The sequence below is a fragment of the Pyxicephalus adspersus genome, chromosome 5, assembly GCF_032062135.1.
Source record: "Pyxicephalus adspersus chromosome 5, UCB_Pads_2.0, whole genome shotgun sequence".
Lineage (NCBI taxonomy): Eukaryota > Metazoa > Chordata > Amphibia > Anura > Pyxicephalidae > Pyxicephalus > Pyxicephalus adspersus.
In genome coordinates, this window is record NC_092862.1 from 111909369 (window position 1) to 111928046 (window position 18678).

Genomic DNA, 18678 nt, shown 5'->3' on the forward strand with positions numbered 1-18678 from the left:
TAAGGTAAATATTCTGTTTGTTTTTGCTTTAAAAAAAAGGGTGCAGCACCGCTCTCTAATTCTTGATTGCCTAGGCAATTGAGAATGAATGGGGGCTCAGAGCCTCCCTGTATACCTACGTCAAGCATCCCGGGAGGCTCTTAGTGCTCCCTTCTGTGCAGAAGGAGCTCTTTTGTCAAAAAGGAAAAAAATTGCCCATCTTACTCATGCGCAGTGAGATTGCGCAAGTTTTTTTATCACCATCTACGTTACCTGATCTTGCGCCTGCGTCAGGTGACGTAGGAAGAATCCGGAAGAAGATGTCAGCTCCCGGTGAAGCAAAGATGGATGCCGGGACGACACGGGCCCCCTATGGATGAAACCTCCGGACCGATCAACTGCCTTGCGGGATTGAAGGTAAGTGGATTTCTTTTGTTTTGGGTGAGTTTTGAGTTTACTTTCTCTTTAAACACATATAGGGCTCTATTTATAAAGCAGTGAATCTGACATTCACTTAAACATCTAGCTGAGAATCAATTGTTGCCATAGAAACACATAGACCTGAAGAACTCTCCACCAGTGAATGTTACAGAGAATATCAAGTTCACCACTTTATAAATACACCGCATATTTTAATAAACACTGTGACAACACTTATGTAATACAATCCTCCCTTCTAATGAAGCCATTTGTAAGACCCCCAGGCCATCTTGTACTTTATTTGGTCAGCCCCAGCTCAGTGTTTGGCAGCACTGCTACCTGGAATCCACCTTCACCTGCTACGCCCCGCCCACACGAGCAGTCACAGGTGGGGATTCTAAAACCCGTCGCTGGGCAACGTCATTCATGCGTGCGGCACGTGCCCCGCCCACATTTCTGTAACCATTCCAACGCCGTTCTAAATTCTATTTCTGTTGATTTTTTTTCAATTACTGCATTAACAAGCAACGACTACAACGCCCCTCGGGACCCACTAGAGGTCACGTGCTGAAAGCCAGTCTCGCGCGCGCACCGAGAAGACGTCTGCGCGTTGAATAACCCACCTCTCCAGTTTGATTTCTCGCTATGACGTACGCATTCGGAGAGACCCGCCCTCTTCTTGTAGCCAATCAGCCTTCAGCTTGACCGGGGTTTGGCGGTTTGGCTCAGGAAGGAGGTGTCCGAGGGGCTGTGTGGTTGAATTTCAAGGAAGGAGACGGCGCAACGAGCAGGAGGAGGAGGAGTGGTGTGTATCCGCTTCTTGTACCCTCCATTGCTCGCCCTGTGGGCACAGGCCGGCCGCTGGCACCCCCGAGGCTGGACGAGCTGCATGAGGCGGGGGGAGGAGGAGGAAGCCTGACAGACATCACGGCTCTGCGCACCATGGTGTTCCTCAAGCTGCGGGAGCAGGTGAGACCGAGGCGGCCCAGGTTACCCTGCTGTGTGCCCGCCTGTCATTCAGGGGCCTGGCAGCCATGGCTCTGCGGTGTGCACATCACGTGACTTCCACTGACAACCTACCTGTGTGCCAAGGCAGCCCATGCATGCCTGATTGTCTGTGCCTAGAGATATGTGTACACATTGCTAAGCATACGCCATCTCACTGCTTGCTCATGCATTTATGGCACAGGTGGTTTTTAATAAGGAATTGTATTGCTTTTTTATTGGGTTCATCAAAATATATCATATGGGGGCTGGGCATTTATTTGTCATTGTGAGATTGTGTATAAGCTGCAATGAATATTTCTGTTTTGCTCATAACATAGGGTTGTCACTTGCTTTGTGTCTTCCCCTGGGCTTCATTCAAACCATTCAGTACACAGATGTGAATCTTTAAAATATTTATAGGAGCTTCTTCACACACAGCTTGGGTACAAAACATGTGCAGTGACCTGGCATATTATATGTTCTTGTTAAGCAAACTCTTGCAGGTCTTGTCCCTCCCCCAACTTTTAATTGGACAGCAGAAAGAGCACTCAGAACCCAATTTTTTCAAACTTGCCTACCTGTCTTTTGAAACTCACTACTTCCCACCATTACATATCTCCCCTCCATTACATATCTCCCCTCCTAGTGAGTTACTTCCCCCACCTACTAGATTGTAAGCACTTCGGGGCAGGGTCCTCTCCTCTTGTATCACTGTCTGTATATGTCTGTCATTTGTAATCACTATTTAATGTACAGTGCTGCGTAATATGTTGGTGCTATAGAAATTCTGTTTAATAATAATAATAATAATAATAATAATAATAATATTATTTGAAAGAGAAGCGGCAGACTGATGAGCTCTTCTTTCTTTCACTTTTCTGTCCACTATTATCAGATGAGCACTGCAGAAAGATTCAGTTGCCCTTTTGTGCTGCTTCTCTTGCCTGTAGTCTTTATTATTATTAATAAACAGGATTTATATAGCGCCAACATATTACGCAGCGCTGTAGATTATATAAGGGTTGCAGATGACAGACTAATACAGACAGTGACACAGGAGGAGGACCCTGCCCAGAAGAGCTTACAATCTAGTCTTAGCTCCTGTTTGTGGGAGGCTAAAACCAAGTCAATTTTAACTACGCAGCTTGCTTTATATAATACAGGATTTATATAACGCCAACATATTACGCAGCGCTGTACATTAAATAGGGGATGCAAATGACAGACAGATACAGACAGTGATACAGGAGGAGAGGACCCTGCCCCAAAGAGCTTACGATCTAGGAGATGTATTATTTAGTACAGAGCTGCATTAATCTGTGTTCTCATTCACTTAAACAGTAAATATAATCTAGTTTTATTACACTATTTGTGACATTTGCTCATTTTGGTGCTGAATTTGTTTATTTGTTAAACCTGTGTTGTGATCTTATTCATTTTTGTTCATAATAAGTGTCATGGTTCATATCATTGTGTGTTTTCCTATTGCTACAGAGCATTGATCCTAAAGAGAGCTTTGATTCTCTTTCCTATGACACTATGGGACTGTCTGCCTGTGGGCTTTGTGGAGTCATTGTCATTTACATAATATATGGTCACAGTGTATATAAATGTGTGTGAATATATGGTGGAGGCTGACACTCGGCATGCACCGCTGCCTCTTGGTAACGAGCGAGGCCATCTCACATTTATTTTAGGACAAACCGATGGGACAGAATTAGGTGAACGTGTCACTTTTTTTTTTATAGTGCTACATTGAAATACCATTCACCCTGTCTGTGTATTATAACCGGTTTAGGTCTGTTTGCATAAGCACACACATATGTGATTGTCTGCCCCTGGCCTTTTATACCTGTGCCAGGAGTATTGTCTGCAAACATAAAAGATTGAATGAATGCAGCATTATGTTTTCTCTGAATGTTATGTCACAGATGTAATCCAAATTCTTTCCCGTCCTCGGAGCAGGTTTCCGCTTTTTACCTATATTGTTTACAAGTGGCCAGTTGTACTTCCACTTTATTGCAGCAGAGCTACCGCCTCCCTCGGAGACCTGCCGGACTGTTTGCACCTCCATTATATACTGATGTGATTCATGGACATTTCATTGCTTTATATTTAGCTTCTCTGCTATGTAGGCAGCAGGCCCTCTCTCTAGTAGAAGCTGCTCAAGTTGTATGAAGTCTGATGCTGTGTGTTTGTGCACATTTCTTCTGTGGCTGCTCCGGGAACCATCTGTCAGAAAGTTGTTGTGTATCCATAGGTTTAACTGCTGCGCAAGTGCTTTTCTGCGCTCTACTAGGCAGATGCCAACAAATCCAAATATATGTTTATCCATTTTTTTTTTCTGTAGCTGCCATATAGTGTAGGTTGCATATTTATTGTAATAGTTCTATGCTCATACCAATTGTCTTTTTAATAGTCTAGGCCAGTGTTAAGCTGCGTACACACTTGCAATTTTTGTCGTTGGAAAGGATCTTTCACGATCCTTTCCAACGACAAGACGGAGCGGCACCCTGCTGCGCGCTCTCCCCTTCCCTTTCATTACGATCGGCTGTCGTCCATCGTCCGTGGATCCGGCAGGTTGGTCGTCTGGACGATGGACGACACCGACTGTACACACGGAAGATTTTCGCCCGATAATTGGCCGATGCCGATTATCGGGCCATAAAAATCTGTCGTGTGTACGTAGCTTTACTCAACCAGGGTTCCGTTGGACGCTAGTATTCCTCCAGAGGTTCTTTGAGCAATGAGAAATTGGTGCCTCCCATGTCAGTTTAACTGATGTAACTTAATATTATATTTTAACTTTCTGTAAGGGTGACATTCTTCCCACTGGCCAGTAATGTAAGAGGCATTCTTACTATTGACCACCAGATGAATGTACTGTAAGCTTTGGGCTTAGTCATTATAGCAGGGATTGCTTAAAGCGTACCTAAACTCAGAAATTTCCTTTTTACATAAAGCTTTTTTTATTTAAATAGCAAGTTTTTTTTTTTTTTTTTTTTTTTTTTTTACATCCTACGTCACCCGATCTTGTGCCTGGGTCGGGTGACGTAGGATGAAGAGACGAAGATGGCGGCGCCCGGAGCGCTAGCTCTGAGACGGATGCCAGGACGACGTTGAACCCGATGCAAGACATCGCCGGATGGATCGAACTGCCCTGCGGGATTGAAGGTAAGTGTATTTTTTGGGGGGAGTTTTCAGTTTAGTTATTCTTTAAGACCCAAACAATTTTTTTCAAGGTGTTCCCCTATGTTAAAAGGGTTGAGAAAAGTTAGCATAGACACTCTGGATGCAGTATAACACTAATAGGTTATTAGAGGTTAAAGATGTATTTTACATTAAAATTTTACTTAAGTCGTGAGATCATAGCTAGCGGTAATAGCTGACTGGGTGCTTATCATGGCTTTCAGAAAACACCACAGTACCCTGAGTGGATTCCTGATATAAGCAATGGGTTAGCTCTTGGGAGCAGTTAAGCAAATATTAAAATTCTTTGGATGTCAATCTGGGCATTCCTAGGAATGGTGCATTTACATGCCTCTGCTAATGCCAACATTTGATGTTGAGCTTCCATGCTGGAAGTACTGAAATTTAATGAACGAAATGGGTAGACTAGGAAGAGAAGAGTCCAGCTCAGTCTGGCCAGAAAAGTTTACAAAAAGTAGAGAAATCGCCTAAAATATTTATTCACAACTGCAGCAATTCTTTTGTTTGCATAAGGTACATAAAAACATACAAAAAAAGAAAGAAAAGGCAAAACATCCAGATCATAATTGGGCCACCAGTAATAAACTTTGCAACTATTTTTCGCCGTATAAGACGCATCCAATTTTAAAGGAGGAAAATCCAGAAAAAAAAGATTCTGAAAGATTATTCCCCTTCTGATCGCTTTACAGACAGGAGAAGACACGTGCTGCTGCCAGAGAGAAGAGGAGACAGACGCTCCATGCAGCCAGAGACACACGCAGGATCAGGTATCGGGTGAGTATATTATTTTATTTATTTTATCACACCTTTGTCGTATAGGACGCACTAACTTTCCCCCCCCCAGTTTTGGGGAAGAAAAAGTGCGTCTTATACTGCAAAAAATACGGTATATCTTGTGTCATGAATCGTTTACAATGTGCCCAACTGAGAAAGTTAAATTGTGTTGCCATACAGAGACTGTAGAAACAATGTACCAATACTGCACCTCTCTGGGAATTCCATTACAAGGGTGCATTCTCACATCTGCTTTTTAGCAAGCATTTAAAATCTATGAAGACACACGACACAACACACAATAAGCGCTGGTACTGGAATTGTTCTCATCTTGTTTTAATTTTTTTTAAATAGTAGGTTGGGTTGAAAAAAGACATAGGTTCATTAGGTGCAGCTACTAGGGAAATAAACATATCCCAGATATAAAACCCTATAAGTCATGGTCCAGAGGAAGGCAAAAAAACCCTGGTACTATTTGCTTCAACGGAAAGAAATTTCCTTTCCGAGTCCATGAGGCAATCGGATGTTCCCTGGATCAACAGTCACTGTTTTTTTTTCTTTAAATCCCAGGTATATTCAGTGCTTCTAGAAAAAACATTCAGCTTTTTCTAAAAGCAATCTATAGTAGTTGCTGAAACTACTTCCACATTTTCACAGACCTTATAGTGAAGAATCCCTTCCTTATCCGGAGCTTAAACTTTTCCTCCAGACGCAGAGACTGCCCTCTTGTTCTTTCTAATGATCCCAAAGTGAAAAATGGGAAAGAGAGTTCTCTATATGAACCGTTTATATATTTATACAGGGTGATCATATCCCCCATTATACGTCTCTTCTCAAGGAAGAATAGATTCAGTTCAGCTAATCTCTCTTCATAGCTGAGCTCCTCCATTCCTTTTATTAGTTTAGTTGCCCTTCTCTGCACTCTCTCCAATTCCACAATGTCCTTTTTGTGAACTGGTGACCAGAACTGGGCTGCATATTCCAGATGTGGTCTGACCAATGCTTTGTACAGGGGCAGGATTATGTCTCCATCTCTGCCTTCTATTTCTCTTTTAATACAAGAAAGTCTTTTACTAGCTTTAGATATTGCAGCTTGGCATTGCATGCTGTTATTAGGTATATGATCTACCGGAACCCCTAGATCCTTTTCCATTTCTGACCCCCACGGCTGTATTCCCCCTAGACAGTATTAAACATGCATGTTGTTAGCTCCCAAGTGCATAACTTTACATTTATCTATATTAAATGTCATTTACCACTTGGCCCCTATTCAAACAGTACATCCGGGTCTGCCTTTAGATTATAGACATCTTGTATGGATTTATTTCCATTACATAGTTTGGTGTCATCTGCAAACACAGAAACGCATCAAATCCCAAACTATATCATTTATTAAAATGTTAAACGGTGTATTTAGTTTGTAAATGGGAATTACATTAAAATAGATAATGCTTATCAGATTAATGCCTAAGCTCTCCAAGAGAATAGGGTGATTCCTGTAGTCCAATTAGCTAATAGTGTCTGCTGTTCAATTAGCAAAGTAAGATTGGGTAAAGTGTGTTTGTATAGAATTGTCCTGGTAAATATTGTCAAGAGCCAGTGTTTGGAAATTCAACATTTTGAAGTTGTCACCAGAATAAGAAGTTATGAGATCCTGTTCCAGTAACAACTTTCTAAACGGAGGTTTGCCTTGCGTTGTGATTTCCTGTTATATCTGTTACTGGAAATGAATTGAAATTTCATCTTCCTAACCATTTTTTTACCTTTTCTTACAAAATCAAAGGCTTTGTCTGCACCTTTTATGTAAACTTTTTAGTAATGCGAGTCTCATGTTATGAGAAATAATCTAGTACTGCAGCTTTTCTGTTACTTTTTATATTTTCTAATTGTTTACACTTTAGTGTAATTGGGGTGGATCGGGGTTTATTGAGGTGATTATGATGACAGGGCAGTTATCTCTGCTTTTCTTTCTTTTCTCTTTTTACAGCTTTTGATTAGACTGCTGACAAACATTGTGTCCCTAGGGCTGTTGTATATTTGCCTTAACCCTTTTAAAGTAAACCAATAATTTAAGGAATTATATAACAAGTTGAGCAGATGATTATAAAACTTAATTTTTTTTTTTTACTTTATACAGGTTGCTTATAATTTTGTAAGTAAAACAAAACGGACTCTTATCCATGATAACTATTCTGATATTCCCTACAATATTTGCAGTGTAGTATATGTAAATAAAACACAGAACTCAAGATGGAAAAAGAACAATCCTCCTTCCAAATGATTTCATAATCGAGGTCTAAGTTGTTTGTATTACCTGTGTTGTGGTTTGGTTGAATTGCTGGCTATCAGCCACTGTGTGATTGTTGGATGTCTTAGGTATGACACATTTCTTTCATCGCCTCATTTGAACCCGTTCTGGACTAAAAAGTGTCTAAATCAGTAATAATGTTAAAAGTCAGATACCTTTTGTCTGCAGGTGGGAGGGTGGTTAATATTACAACCTTGGCCTACAATCCTAAAGCCTGTATGGTGATTCATTTAGACTCCAATCACAGATCATTTGTACTTTTACCTCACAGCTAATATTGCAAGGATTATTAATGGTTCATGCATGAATTGTTTGTTTAACTTTGGTGAGGAGTAACATGTAATGGATTTTTTTCTGTTGTAGTAAAGTAGATATAAATCCAATCACTAAAATTAAATGAAATTATTAGCACATTGTAATTTCAAGCCATTTTCAGTTTTTTTTAAATTGACAGCTTTCTTTGAAAAGGCAGCTGCTGATCCTTATTCAGGCACTTTATGGGGACACAATGTTCTGTCCCCATTTACCAATTGCTTATCTGCGTTGTCACCCAATTACCTGCTTCTATTTGAGACTCTAAACAGTTCTGCTGACACTCGTTGAGCAGACATGTTTCTGTTAGCAGCCGGAAGCTCGTCCTGAGCAATGATTTCCAACTCCTACGAGGCTGCAAAGTGGCTAGAAGAGTTCAGATTAAAATTGTTTGGCTTTTACTTTAGCAAACTAATGTCTTCTAGTTGGCTTTACATTTTTTAAGTGGTATAATTGCATGTGCAGCTTATCAGTCAATCAATTTTTTGTTAAATTTCCTTGCACACAGTTGGGTGTTCTTTGAAAAGATAATTTTACTGCAATCACTAAGCTGAGTGATATATTCCTGTGAATAGCCTAAATTCTTACTCCCCTCTCCCTCCCTCCAGCTATTTGTCTGTAATATAGATATATTTGTTTTCTAACATTGTATTTGTGCTTAGATGCCCAGCTTCACTGCTAAAAGAAAAAGTTTAAAACATATTTCATGTATCTGTATTTGCATTGGGTTAAAGTTTTCAAAGTCTGTGCATGAACGATTGGCCTGTTAATGACTGAGTGGGTTAACTTTAGACCCAACTTTATTTGTTTAGGAAACATTCTGGCTACCTACAGTATTTTGTTTTTTTAATAATATTATCTAAAATGTACTACCAGCTTCTTTAATCCTGGAGCTTCTTCAGCTTGCATGTTTGGCTTCCTCAGACCTGTATGTTTTGTGCAAACAGATGTAGTGATATAACTACAACATGAGTTGGTTATCTTTGAGTACTATAAAAAAAAAAGGCGAAGATCAGTGGAAAAATATGTTCAGCTTTTATTTTTAATGTTCATGCTTGCTAAAAAAAAAAATAAATGGTTTTGCTTTCTGTGCATGTTATGACAAATCTTTTTTGACAAAGAATATGGTTTTACATTTACAATGGGACATTATCTTGGCATCTGAAAGTGAAATGAACATAGTGAGCCTTAAGCTAGGTACACACGTGCAATCATTGTAACTAGAAAACAAACGACTAATGACAGATTATGACGATTATGCACGATTATTTTAAACGCTCGTATTGTGCACAGTTCTGTACACGCTGTAACGATACAATTGTTCTATTATATTCCACCAATAGTGTACACACGGTTGATGCGATGCAGGAAGTGACATGTAAAGGAAAAAGTGTACTGCAGAACCATCCTCAAACACTGAAGGACCGTACACACAATAGATTGTGAACAGTCGTCACCCAATCAGATCCGCCGGGACGGTAGTTCGTGTCCAGCGACAATCCTCGTTCATCGGCGTCGTTGTGAATTTTTTTTAATTTAACGAATATTGGACGAGCGGTCGTTAGTCGTTCATTTCCAACGATAATTATTGCACGTGTGTACGCAGCCTAAGTCCGTCCAAGAACATGATTCTGCCTCAACCATATATATAAGGATTCATAATTTTCTATGTAATTTTCAGGATAAAGAAACAGTGTCTCTTTTCTAGAATTAGATAGGTAGATGTGTTTCTATAAGTTTTCTTGCATAAACACTAAATATTTAGTTTAAAAAAGTTTATCTTCGGCCATTTTTTTTTAGGTTAGAAAGGAGTTTTAAGCTGCGTACACACTTCCAATTTTTATCGTTCAAAATGAACGACGAACGATCGATTGGGCAAAAATCATTCGTAAAAAAAGTTAACCAACGACGCCGACGAACGAGGAAAGTCGTTGGAAATGAACGACCGGACCGGCGGATTGGACGACGATCGTTGACCATCGTTCGTGTGTACGATCGTTCATTGATCGTCCATGGTCTGAGCATGCGTGATGAACGAACGTTCCTGTGGTGCACGTAACTTCCTGTATCGTTCAAACGATCGCATCTATTGTGTGTACAATATCTACGAACGATCGTGTCGTTATCTGTATGTACAGGATCGGTGCTATACGATCGTTCGCAGATATCGTGCAGGATCGTTCGTCGTTCGTTTACCAACGATAATAATTGGAAGTGTGTACGTAGCTTTAGAACTCCTGACAAGTGTTAAATGTTATCTGGGGCATCATTTTCCTTTTGCTTCCTGTTCTGGTGAGACCAATGTATCTGGCAATAGTGAGGGTAAATAATAAACAGTCAAACATTCCACAACACCAGATGACAGCTTCCAGTGTTCCCCCTCACCTAACTGCATTTCATTAAGTGTTACTTCTGTATGTGTTAAAAAAAGGAGCGCTTTCTTCATTTTCTGTTTTGTAAAACTGTCCTAAGAATAGGAAGTGAGCATAAATTTCTTTAACTGTTTCAGGCATCAGTAAAACATAATAACACGGGTTCTAATCTTTTCCCACCCTTTACAAAACTGAAGAAAATAAGTTTGACTATAGATGAACTGGATACAGTTTTAAGGTATTTTTTTTTTCATCACAATAATTAGTTAATCACATTTGGGTTTATTCAAGAAACCACAAAACAGTATAAACATGGGGATAAGAACAGGTAGGTAAACAAACTATGCATGTTACATCACGCCAAAAAACAAAAAAAAATAAATAAAAATTCCAAAACAAAAATACCAAATGAGCAAGCACGTCTAGTAACAATGAAAGCAAACATAGTGGTATCCATTTACAGAAAGCTCACTTGTAAGTGTATATAGGAAAGGAGAACTTAAGATAAATGTAGGTGTATTGGACTCGTCCAGGTAGTGTTTTGTTAAGGCAATCTTGTACAACTAGTGTACTTAAAATTTCAAAAGCGTGATCTCCTGTACTTTGCAAAGCCACAAGTGAATAGGGGAGTTCATCTGTACATTGCCAAAATAGCAGGACACAGGATCTAGCTGACAATGTCTGATTGATGTCCGTACAGTTTCCTAAAATGTTTAAAAAATTGGGCAGGTCCAGAAAATTTGTAGAATTATGCCCAGTTTTTTTTCTGACATCAATAAATATCTGGTACTGTTGGAAGATATCAGTGTTTCTTGACTGGGGTTCTGTGAAACCCAAGGGTTCCTCCAGAGGTTGCTTAGGGGTTTGTTGAGCATTGAACTTTTTTGTGTTTTCTAAGTCAGCTGAAAATAATTGGTGTCAGTTAAACTATGTCTAAGGTTGATAGCTCTTGGAAGCATTCTTCGTACTTATCACCACACTAATGTGCTGTGGATGTAGTAATTATAGGAGAGGTTCTCCAAAGACCTAAAGGTTTTTTTTAAGGGCTGCCCATTTAATAAGGTAAAATAAAATCCTAGTGTAGACGCCTTGGGGTTCTGTGCCAACACCAGTTTGTTGTAACCCAATTCTTGAAACCTTTTACTTATTGAAGATTTATGGGTGAGTAGCAGAATCCTGTCTCTTTAGGATGGAAGGAGATCTTTTTAAAGAGATACTAAAAAAAAAAATACACTTACCTTCAATCATGTAGGGCAGACCGATCGCTCCGCTGGTGTCCTGCATCAGGTACCGCCATTCGTCCTGGAGCCAGTGCTTTAAGTTCAGGCAAATAACAGTTTTGCTTTGGCTAGAATGATCATGAACTTGCAAATCAGAGTACATTAATGATTGATTGTTCATGGTGTGTTTTGTTTCGCATCATCTTTAACTCCAAAACAATCGACATATTCCAGAAAAGTTAGTTTAGTCTGATTCAGTAAATATTCTGACTGGTGCAATTTTTTAATTAAGATAAATTTGATTAAACCATCCTTAAATATGGTTACAGAAAAGAAATGATTATAAACAGGAATTGTATAATTACATGTATAGTAGTAAAACTATTCAAATTACTGATGTGAATTTATGGAATTTGGAATATTGGTAGATGATCTTGTATTCTCTCAATGACGAGTGTCTTTAAATGATCTGTGTATGGTTATTTCTGGACTATTTCATGAATAATCATTGTTTCCCTGTGGGTTGAATCTCCTCATTGGTGAGAGAGACAACAATAGGAACTTGACAAAAGCTCTAACCTCTACCTCCTTTATCAAATGTTCATAAATCTGATTGCCGTTTTTTTTAAGGCAGGCATTGGAATTAATGCCCCATACTCGGCAAGCGGGGTAATCTGAAACATTTCCTTCATTGTTACCTTCCTTCAGGCAGCTTCCCTCACCGCCACACTGTTCTGAACTTCTGGTCTGAGGCTCACACATCAGGGTGCTCATGTGAGCCTTGGACCACTTGCTGAGCGCAGGCGTTAAGTATGTGCATACTTGCTGGGGATGGCTGCACTATACCATTGTGAGATCCATATTGAGCTAGTGTAGCCACTTTTTACATAGGAATTGTGGGTGCAATCTGTGAAAGAACTTTATTACAGAATGACAAAGCAGGGCTTTCCTCCTAAATGCCTATATGCAAAGGGGAAAACGCAGTGTATTTTTTTTCCCCTTAAAGTTTATTGTTCCTTTTGGTTTTTCAGCAATAGTACTGCACAGTAGCTTTTGTTGGATGACGCCATACATTTATATACAGAAGTACAGATCGATGACTTCTGCTGGACTTTTGCTTTAGATGATCACAAACCTATATCTTGGGTGTTGAATCTAGGGTCTGGAAAGATTTCTTTCCATTTAGATACACTACCTTATAATTCCTGTTTTGCCCACCCTTTGACAAGAAGTTAAGCAAATCTCCTCAATGAGGCACAGACAAAAAATGTTTAGAAAATCTTACAGGTTGTGCTGATAAAGATACAAAATTTGTATGCATTACCTACAAACAATGACTTTGAACTTGGCACACATTTCACTCGTGTAACACAAAAGTCTTTTGTCATTACAGGAATATTCCCCAAAAACTGTTAAGTTATATACACATACCAGTAATATAAACTTGATGTTTTGTTAACCTGCAGATGCAGGTTCAGACTCTTGAAGTGCTTGAATATTCAATAATATATCATTATGAAACAAGAAAAGATAGTTACATATATAATTTTTTTAAAAGAGAGAAAGAGAATCTTTACCTATTGTCTGTGATTTATAAAGCAACTTTAAGATGAAGGTAACTTTTCATGTTTCTGAATTTTTACTACCTGAATATACCATACCAGAGATTTGTAACAGTGTGTCCCCCATTTGAAAGGTTTCCCCCAAAGCTTGTCTTGGTCCATGTTTTAATGTTTTTTTGTTTATCTAAATCCAATTTTTCAAAAAAATTTTTGGATTTTGAAGGACAGAGTTAGCAAAATGTTCTATCTTTCTATCAATTTTCCTGAAGATATTGGAGATATTCACCTGCTCTGTTTGACCAAATAACTATTGTCATGTTTGTTTATATATTTGTGTGAATGGAACATTCTATTCCGCTAATTATAGATCCAGTTTCTGTACTAACAAAACACAAAAAATTTAATCTGCAAAATAAAGGAAAACCATATTAGTGTTGTGCTGGATATTTACTGCAGAGGCACAATCGTTTTTTTTTTTTTTTTGCAGTATGTGGCACACAGCCAAACAATACACACGCGTCATTTCATAGTTTAAGTGTAATGTTTGAAACTTGAGGCAAATCTCCATGTTCATAATACTGCACGCCCAAGGCATTCCAGGTGAGAACTAGGAGTGCGAAAACTTAGAAAACAGATTCTTTAGATAAGGAACCTTTATTTCATATGGCACCATAAGCTGAAAGGGTAAAATATATTCTGGTATTCATTATGTTTGGGCACAATTACCTGAATGTTAATTACACGTACCTGGAAATTTGTAACTCTCAAGATCTATTCACTTACATTTTAAACGGCTTAACTGACAAGAAATAATTGCATTTATATGAAAATGTTACTCCAGTGAAACTAAATACTCAAAGTAAACATATATGTGATCATGTTTGAATTGGTGTAAATGCAATGTGGTTGCATTTTTATGATCATGGGATATGTGTAGGATATGTATATCCTTAGGATGCAAATAAGATTGACCAGAAATGAATTTGTTAGTATAATAAAGAATGCCCTTTATTGGGACAGTGAAAAAAGTATTTGTGAATTTGGGATTTCTTAATGCCCGCCCCTTCCCTGATGATCTTGCAGGTCATAAACATTATGTATGTACAGCACCATTTTTATTTTTATTTTTTGCAAATGATAACAATTGATTAGTTTTTCTAGGGGTGATCCAGGAGGATCCCTGTTCCAAGAGGCGGTGGCAGAAGGTGGTCTATTTTTTTCACTTTTTAAGATTGGCATGTGGGAATTTTGCTTCATTATTTATTATGCAGGACAAGTCATGGTAACTGGTCCTGCAATGTGTATGATTGATGTTGGTAAACAAGGCAGCAATTGGACCTGTTGGAAACCAGTCAGGAAGAGTGGCTCCATGGAAAATGTATCTGTAGTCAGTCAGTTTAAAGCAAGCTGGCAGCAAATTGCAGTGGCAGGCACCTCCAGCTTTCACAATTTTGCCAGAGTCCTAGACAGCAAACTATCGGAGTATTTGAGGTCGCCATAGAGAATAAACATAGTACAATGCATTAAAAAAGATATGTGATAGGACGTTGTAGTGCAGTGTTCTCCCCAGCCCATTCAACCGGGGGCGCCGCCCTGCACATTTTAGTAACCAGCCAAAAACTACTGTTTGGTCACAATACAGGTCCCAGCAGCCAGCTTAAAAGAATAATGTAGTCAATTCGAATTTCAAACATGAGCAGTTAAAGGCCGAGTTTTATTGTTGGAAGCAGTCCAGGTGAACTTGACCTAATTATCCCAATTTTGATAACTTTCTATGTATAAAAGAATGATCTCTTCCCTGGTTAATTAGGCTAAAGAGCTTTTAGTGTAAAATCCCTGTGCCTTTCACAAAGGGACTCTATTTACAAAGTAGAGCTTTTTGTACCCTTGGCTTGTTTGATAACCCAATCCTGGGTGTTTTTATTATTGGTGCTTTAAGTTGTGGCAAGAGCTTTCTGCTGCACTCATCTAGCACTTAGTTTGCTAGATTTGAAACCTTTTTGTAGTGCTTACTGTAACAAATATCACCAGCAAAAGATAGATTACAGGTAATTTGTGCTAAAGGTCTCTAGAAAACCTAGAAGTGCTTTGCATTCTGTTGGGAATAATGTCATGCACCGAAAAAAAAAAAAATCTTAATTTCCGTTGTATGTGGATAGTGGTCCTGTTGTCCTTTATGTGAACTTTGCTTCCTTTTAAAGATCTCAAGATTTGGTCTTAAAAATAGCTGTTTTTCCATTTCATTGAAAATTTTTAACATTTTAATGTCTTGTGGTTAATGTATGTTGTGTATGTATATAGATATAGAGAGAAACAGTTTACCTTTTCACTTCTTCTTTTGCCTATTTGTTAAATGTACACTTGTGACCTGAAAATTAGTTACAGTATACCAAAACTGTATGTTTTTGTTTTTTTAGTCAGCCCTACAGACATTGTCACTCTCTAGAGCAGGGGTCGGCAATCTTTTTGGATTACTAGGCTATTTCAGGAGGTCAAGAAGTCACACTAGGACAGAAGAAACAAGGTGTCCAAGAAAAGGTTTTTTCCAACCGTGACTGGAAGTGAGCAGCCTCAATCTTCTGCCCATCCCGGGGTGTAGTCTCTGTACGTTTGTGCCTGCTTGAAAGTGCTGTTGGTGTCGTTGCACACTAAACACAGGGCTTTGTTGCCACGTTAGACGAAGAATAATTCCTCAGTCCATTTGGGGTTGAAGACATGACGTTCGAGGTCCACCGGGAGACTGGTAGCTGCGCGTTGCTTCTGCTCTTTAGGCATAGTAATTGGGGTTATTGTGCGGGAATTCAATGATGTCGCCGGAACTCTCGAAAATTCAATTAGGCCGGATCCAACAGTAAATAACTAGGGGGGCGTTGGGCTGGACTCGAATTCTGGCTAGGCCAGAAATTGCCTACCTCTGCTCTAGAGGGCTTTAGCAAAACTGTTATGCGCTATGGAGCTCCCCAATTTAAATTGTTAAAAATCCTATTAAAAGCCTGCCTGATCTCATTTCGTCAATTTGTATATTGTGCCTTTTCTTCAACAATATATTTGTCAGTGAATCTTGATCCGGCACTATTCTTGAATACTATTCTTGAATTGAGCAAGGAGAAAGGAGAATATATTGTTTTGAAAAAGGAGACCAGCAAAGCACAACTTTCCCTTCCCTCCTCCTATCCTAACTGAAGCTACAACTTAATACAGCTGACCCAGTGCCATCTCAGAAGTGGAAAGAATGTTTGTATAGCCGGGCCCTTGGCAGCACTGTAACTGTCAAGACTTGTGATGGCCTCAGTTGACACTTGACCTTGCAAAAAAAAAAAAAAAAAATGTGACCTAGCGTGTCTATATAAAGAGTATGGACTTCTCCATGTCAAAATGTACCTGCACAGGATCACTACGAGCAAGGTTTCATTTCATTTATTTATTTTTTAGACCTCCCCAGACTTTAGGTGTGCTTTTAGGTATGCTTAGAAATATTTTGGTATTAGGTCACCATTGTCACCTGGATTTATCTTAGGAGTCCTCTGAGTTGCTAAGAGCAATAGAAATACAGCAGTACCTCGGTATAAGTCCGCTTTGGTATAAGTCCCGTTTGAACACGAAAAATTTGGCATGGTATACAACTTTTTTGCTTGAACGTGTATGGGTCATAATGAGTCATAACGAGTCATAACACACGCGCTACCCTTATTTACCTCTCTCGAGACAAAGCCACGACTGCCCTTGTGCGTCAGTACGCCAGTAGCCACCATTCAGTGAACAACCCGCGCTATAACTCTCTGTGAATTACATACATCTTCTTCTCCCTTCTCAGCACCATCCTAGTAGGCACTCTTCTCAGCAAGGTAAAAATGAGGGTAAATTTTCATTTTTGAATCCAATTGCTTTTGTATTTATGTATTTTAGTATTAGGCATGTTTACATTTATTTCTACAGCCCCATCAATGTGTAAAATGCCAATAACAATAGGATTTTTTTCCATGGGAAAGGATTATTCATTTTCCTATTATTTCTTATGGGAAAAACTTGTTTGGTATAAGTCCAAGGATCTGGAACGGTGTAAGGACTTATACTAAGGTACCACTGTATAGGGAAAATTTTCCAATGGGGAAACTTGTTCCTGAGAAAACTGTCAAAGGCAGATACCCTCACATTGGGAAGATATTTTCTCGTTTCCAGTTGAGTCTACCAGACAGGAAGTGAACAGAAATCTCCCTGAGACAGAAATGGTAGGAAAAAAAACAGATTTTTTTTTTTTAACCTAGCCCTACTCTGATCAGAATAGGGAAGAAAGTTTGCTAGGCAGGAGTGGTACATTCTAAATGTATTTGAAGCAATGGATAAATTAGGAGCACAGGATACTAGGCAGGCTATGATATGCTCAGTTACAGTAGTTTGTTCTTTCTCCTTCCAAAACTAACAGATTTCGTACATGCTGTTTAATGTTAATGTTGGACACTATTTTGGCCGTTGTCCAGATAGTCTGTTTTTGTAGTACAGTAGGAAGCCCTATTGTCAACAGTGCAATAGAATGACAACTTCCTATTAGATGATCTTAGTCTTATCCGCACATGAAATAATTTAGACCTCTGGTTAGTATCAATGCTAGTTCTAATCTAGTAATCTAGTTACATCCTTAGTACACCGTGTAGGTTTATAATCTACAATCTCAGATTTTGTAGAAGTCTGCAATTGTTTTTAAAGAGGTAATAGTATATGTGCATGAGAATTTCATGATGCAGTGTAGTGTATGCAGTTATGTAAATTTTAACGATAATATTTGCTAAATGTGTTTGTGTTTATAAAGGTCTGAAACTCCTAGGTGAGTTTCTAATAACAGGGTTTACCCACTCATGGGTTTCCTTTCATTGCATTGCTAATGCCCTTGACAAATAGGGGGAGAAAAAAAGGAATCCAGCACTGTAGGACCACATAGGTTGGGCAACCCTGATCTAGATCTGTTTCTCATAAAGTCCGCACTGCCTATTTTTTTTTTTTTTTTAAACCGAAAGACCAAAATACTTGCACCTTGCAATCAAAGGAATTGGTAAACTTCCTGAGAACCTGAAACCCAGCATGTGGAGTGTAGGAATGAGGAGTATGTTACATACAGAGTTCAGAAGCCAGGAGTAAAACTGCAGAGAACTGGAGTGTTTAACATATATTGTAACAAGGGTCAGGAGTAGTATATAATGTACACTGTGCAAGGACTAGAAGTATAATGAACTACATACCCTCTAATTCATTCCACCAATCCTATCCATAGAATAGTAATTGTAAAGTGAGTGATATATCCCATATCTGAATTGTTTGAGATTTAAGACTTGACAAACCAGGCCCAATCCACTAATTTTTGCTGTTCTAATATGTTTTAGGGTCCAAAGATTTACCTGAATGTGTGACCTCATTCTGTGGTTGCCATAATCTGCATGGGCCCAACTGCACTTTAACATACCGTGTTTCCCCGATGATAAGGCATCCCCATCAAATAAGCCACCCCCCGATTTTTGCTCAAACAATTAAAATAAAGCACC

The 18678-nt window shown here is 39.0% G+C and overlaps 1 protein-coding gene across 1 annotated transcript in view; it reads left to right on the forward strand.

Moving 5' to 3' along the window:
- Positions 1-1115: 1115 nt before the first annotated feature.
- ANKRD28 (ankyrin repeat domain 28) overlaps positions 1116-18678 on the forward strand; it is an 81464-nt gene continuing 63901 nt past the window's right edge. The window contains exon 1 of the mRNA XM_072412454.1: positions 1116-1368. Within this exon, the coding sequence (XP_072268555.1) occupies positions 1342-1368 (27 nt within the window). The 5' untranslated portion in view covers positions 1116-1341. The remainder of the gene's footprint in view (positions 1369-18678) is intronic.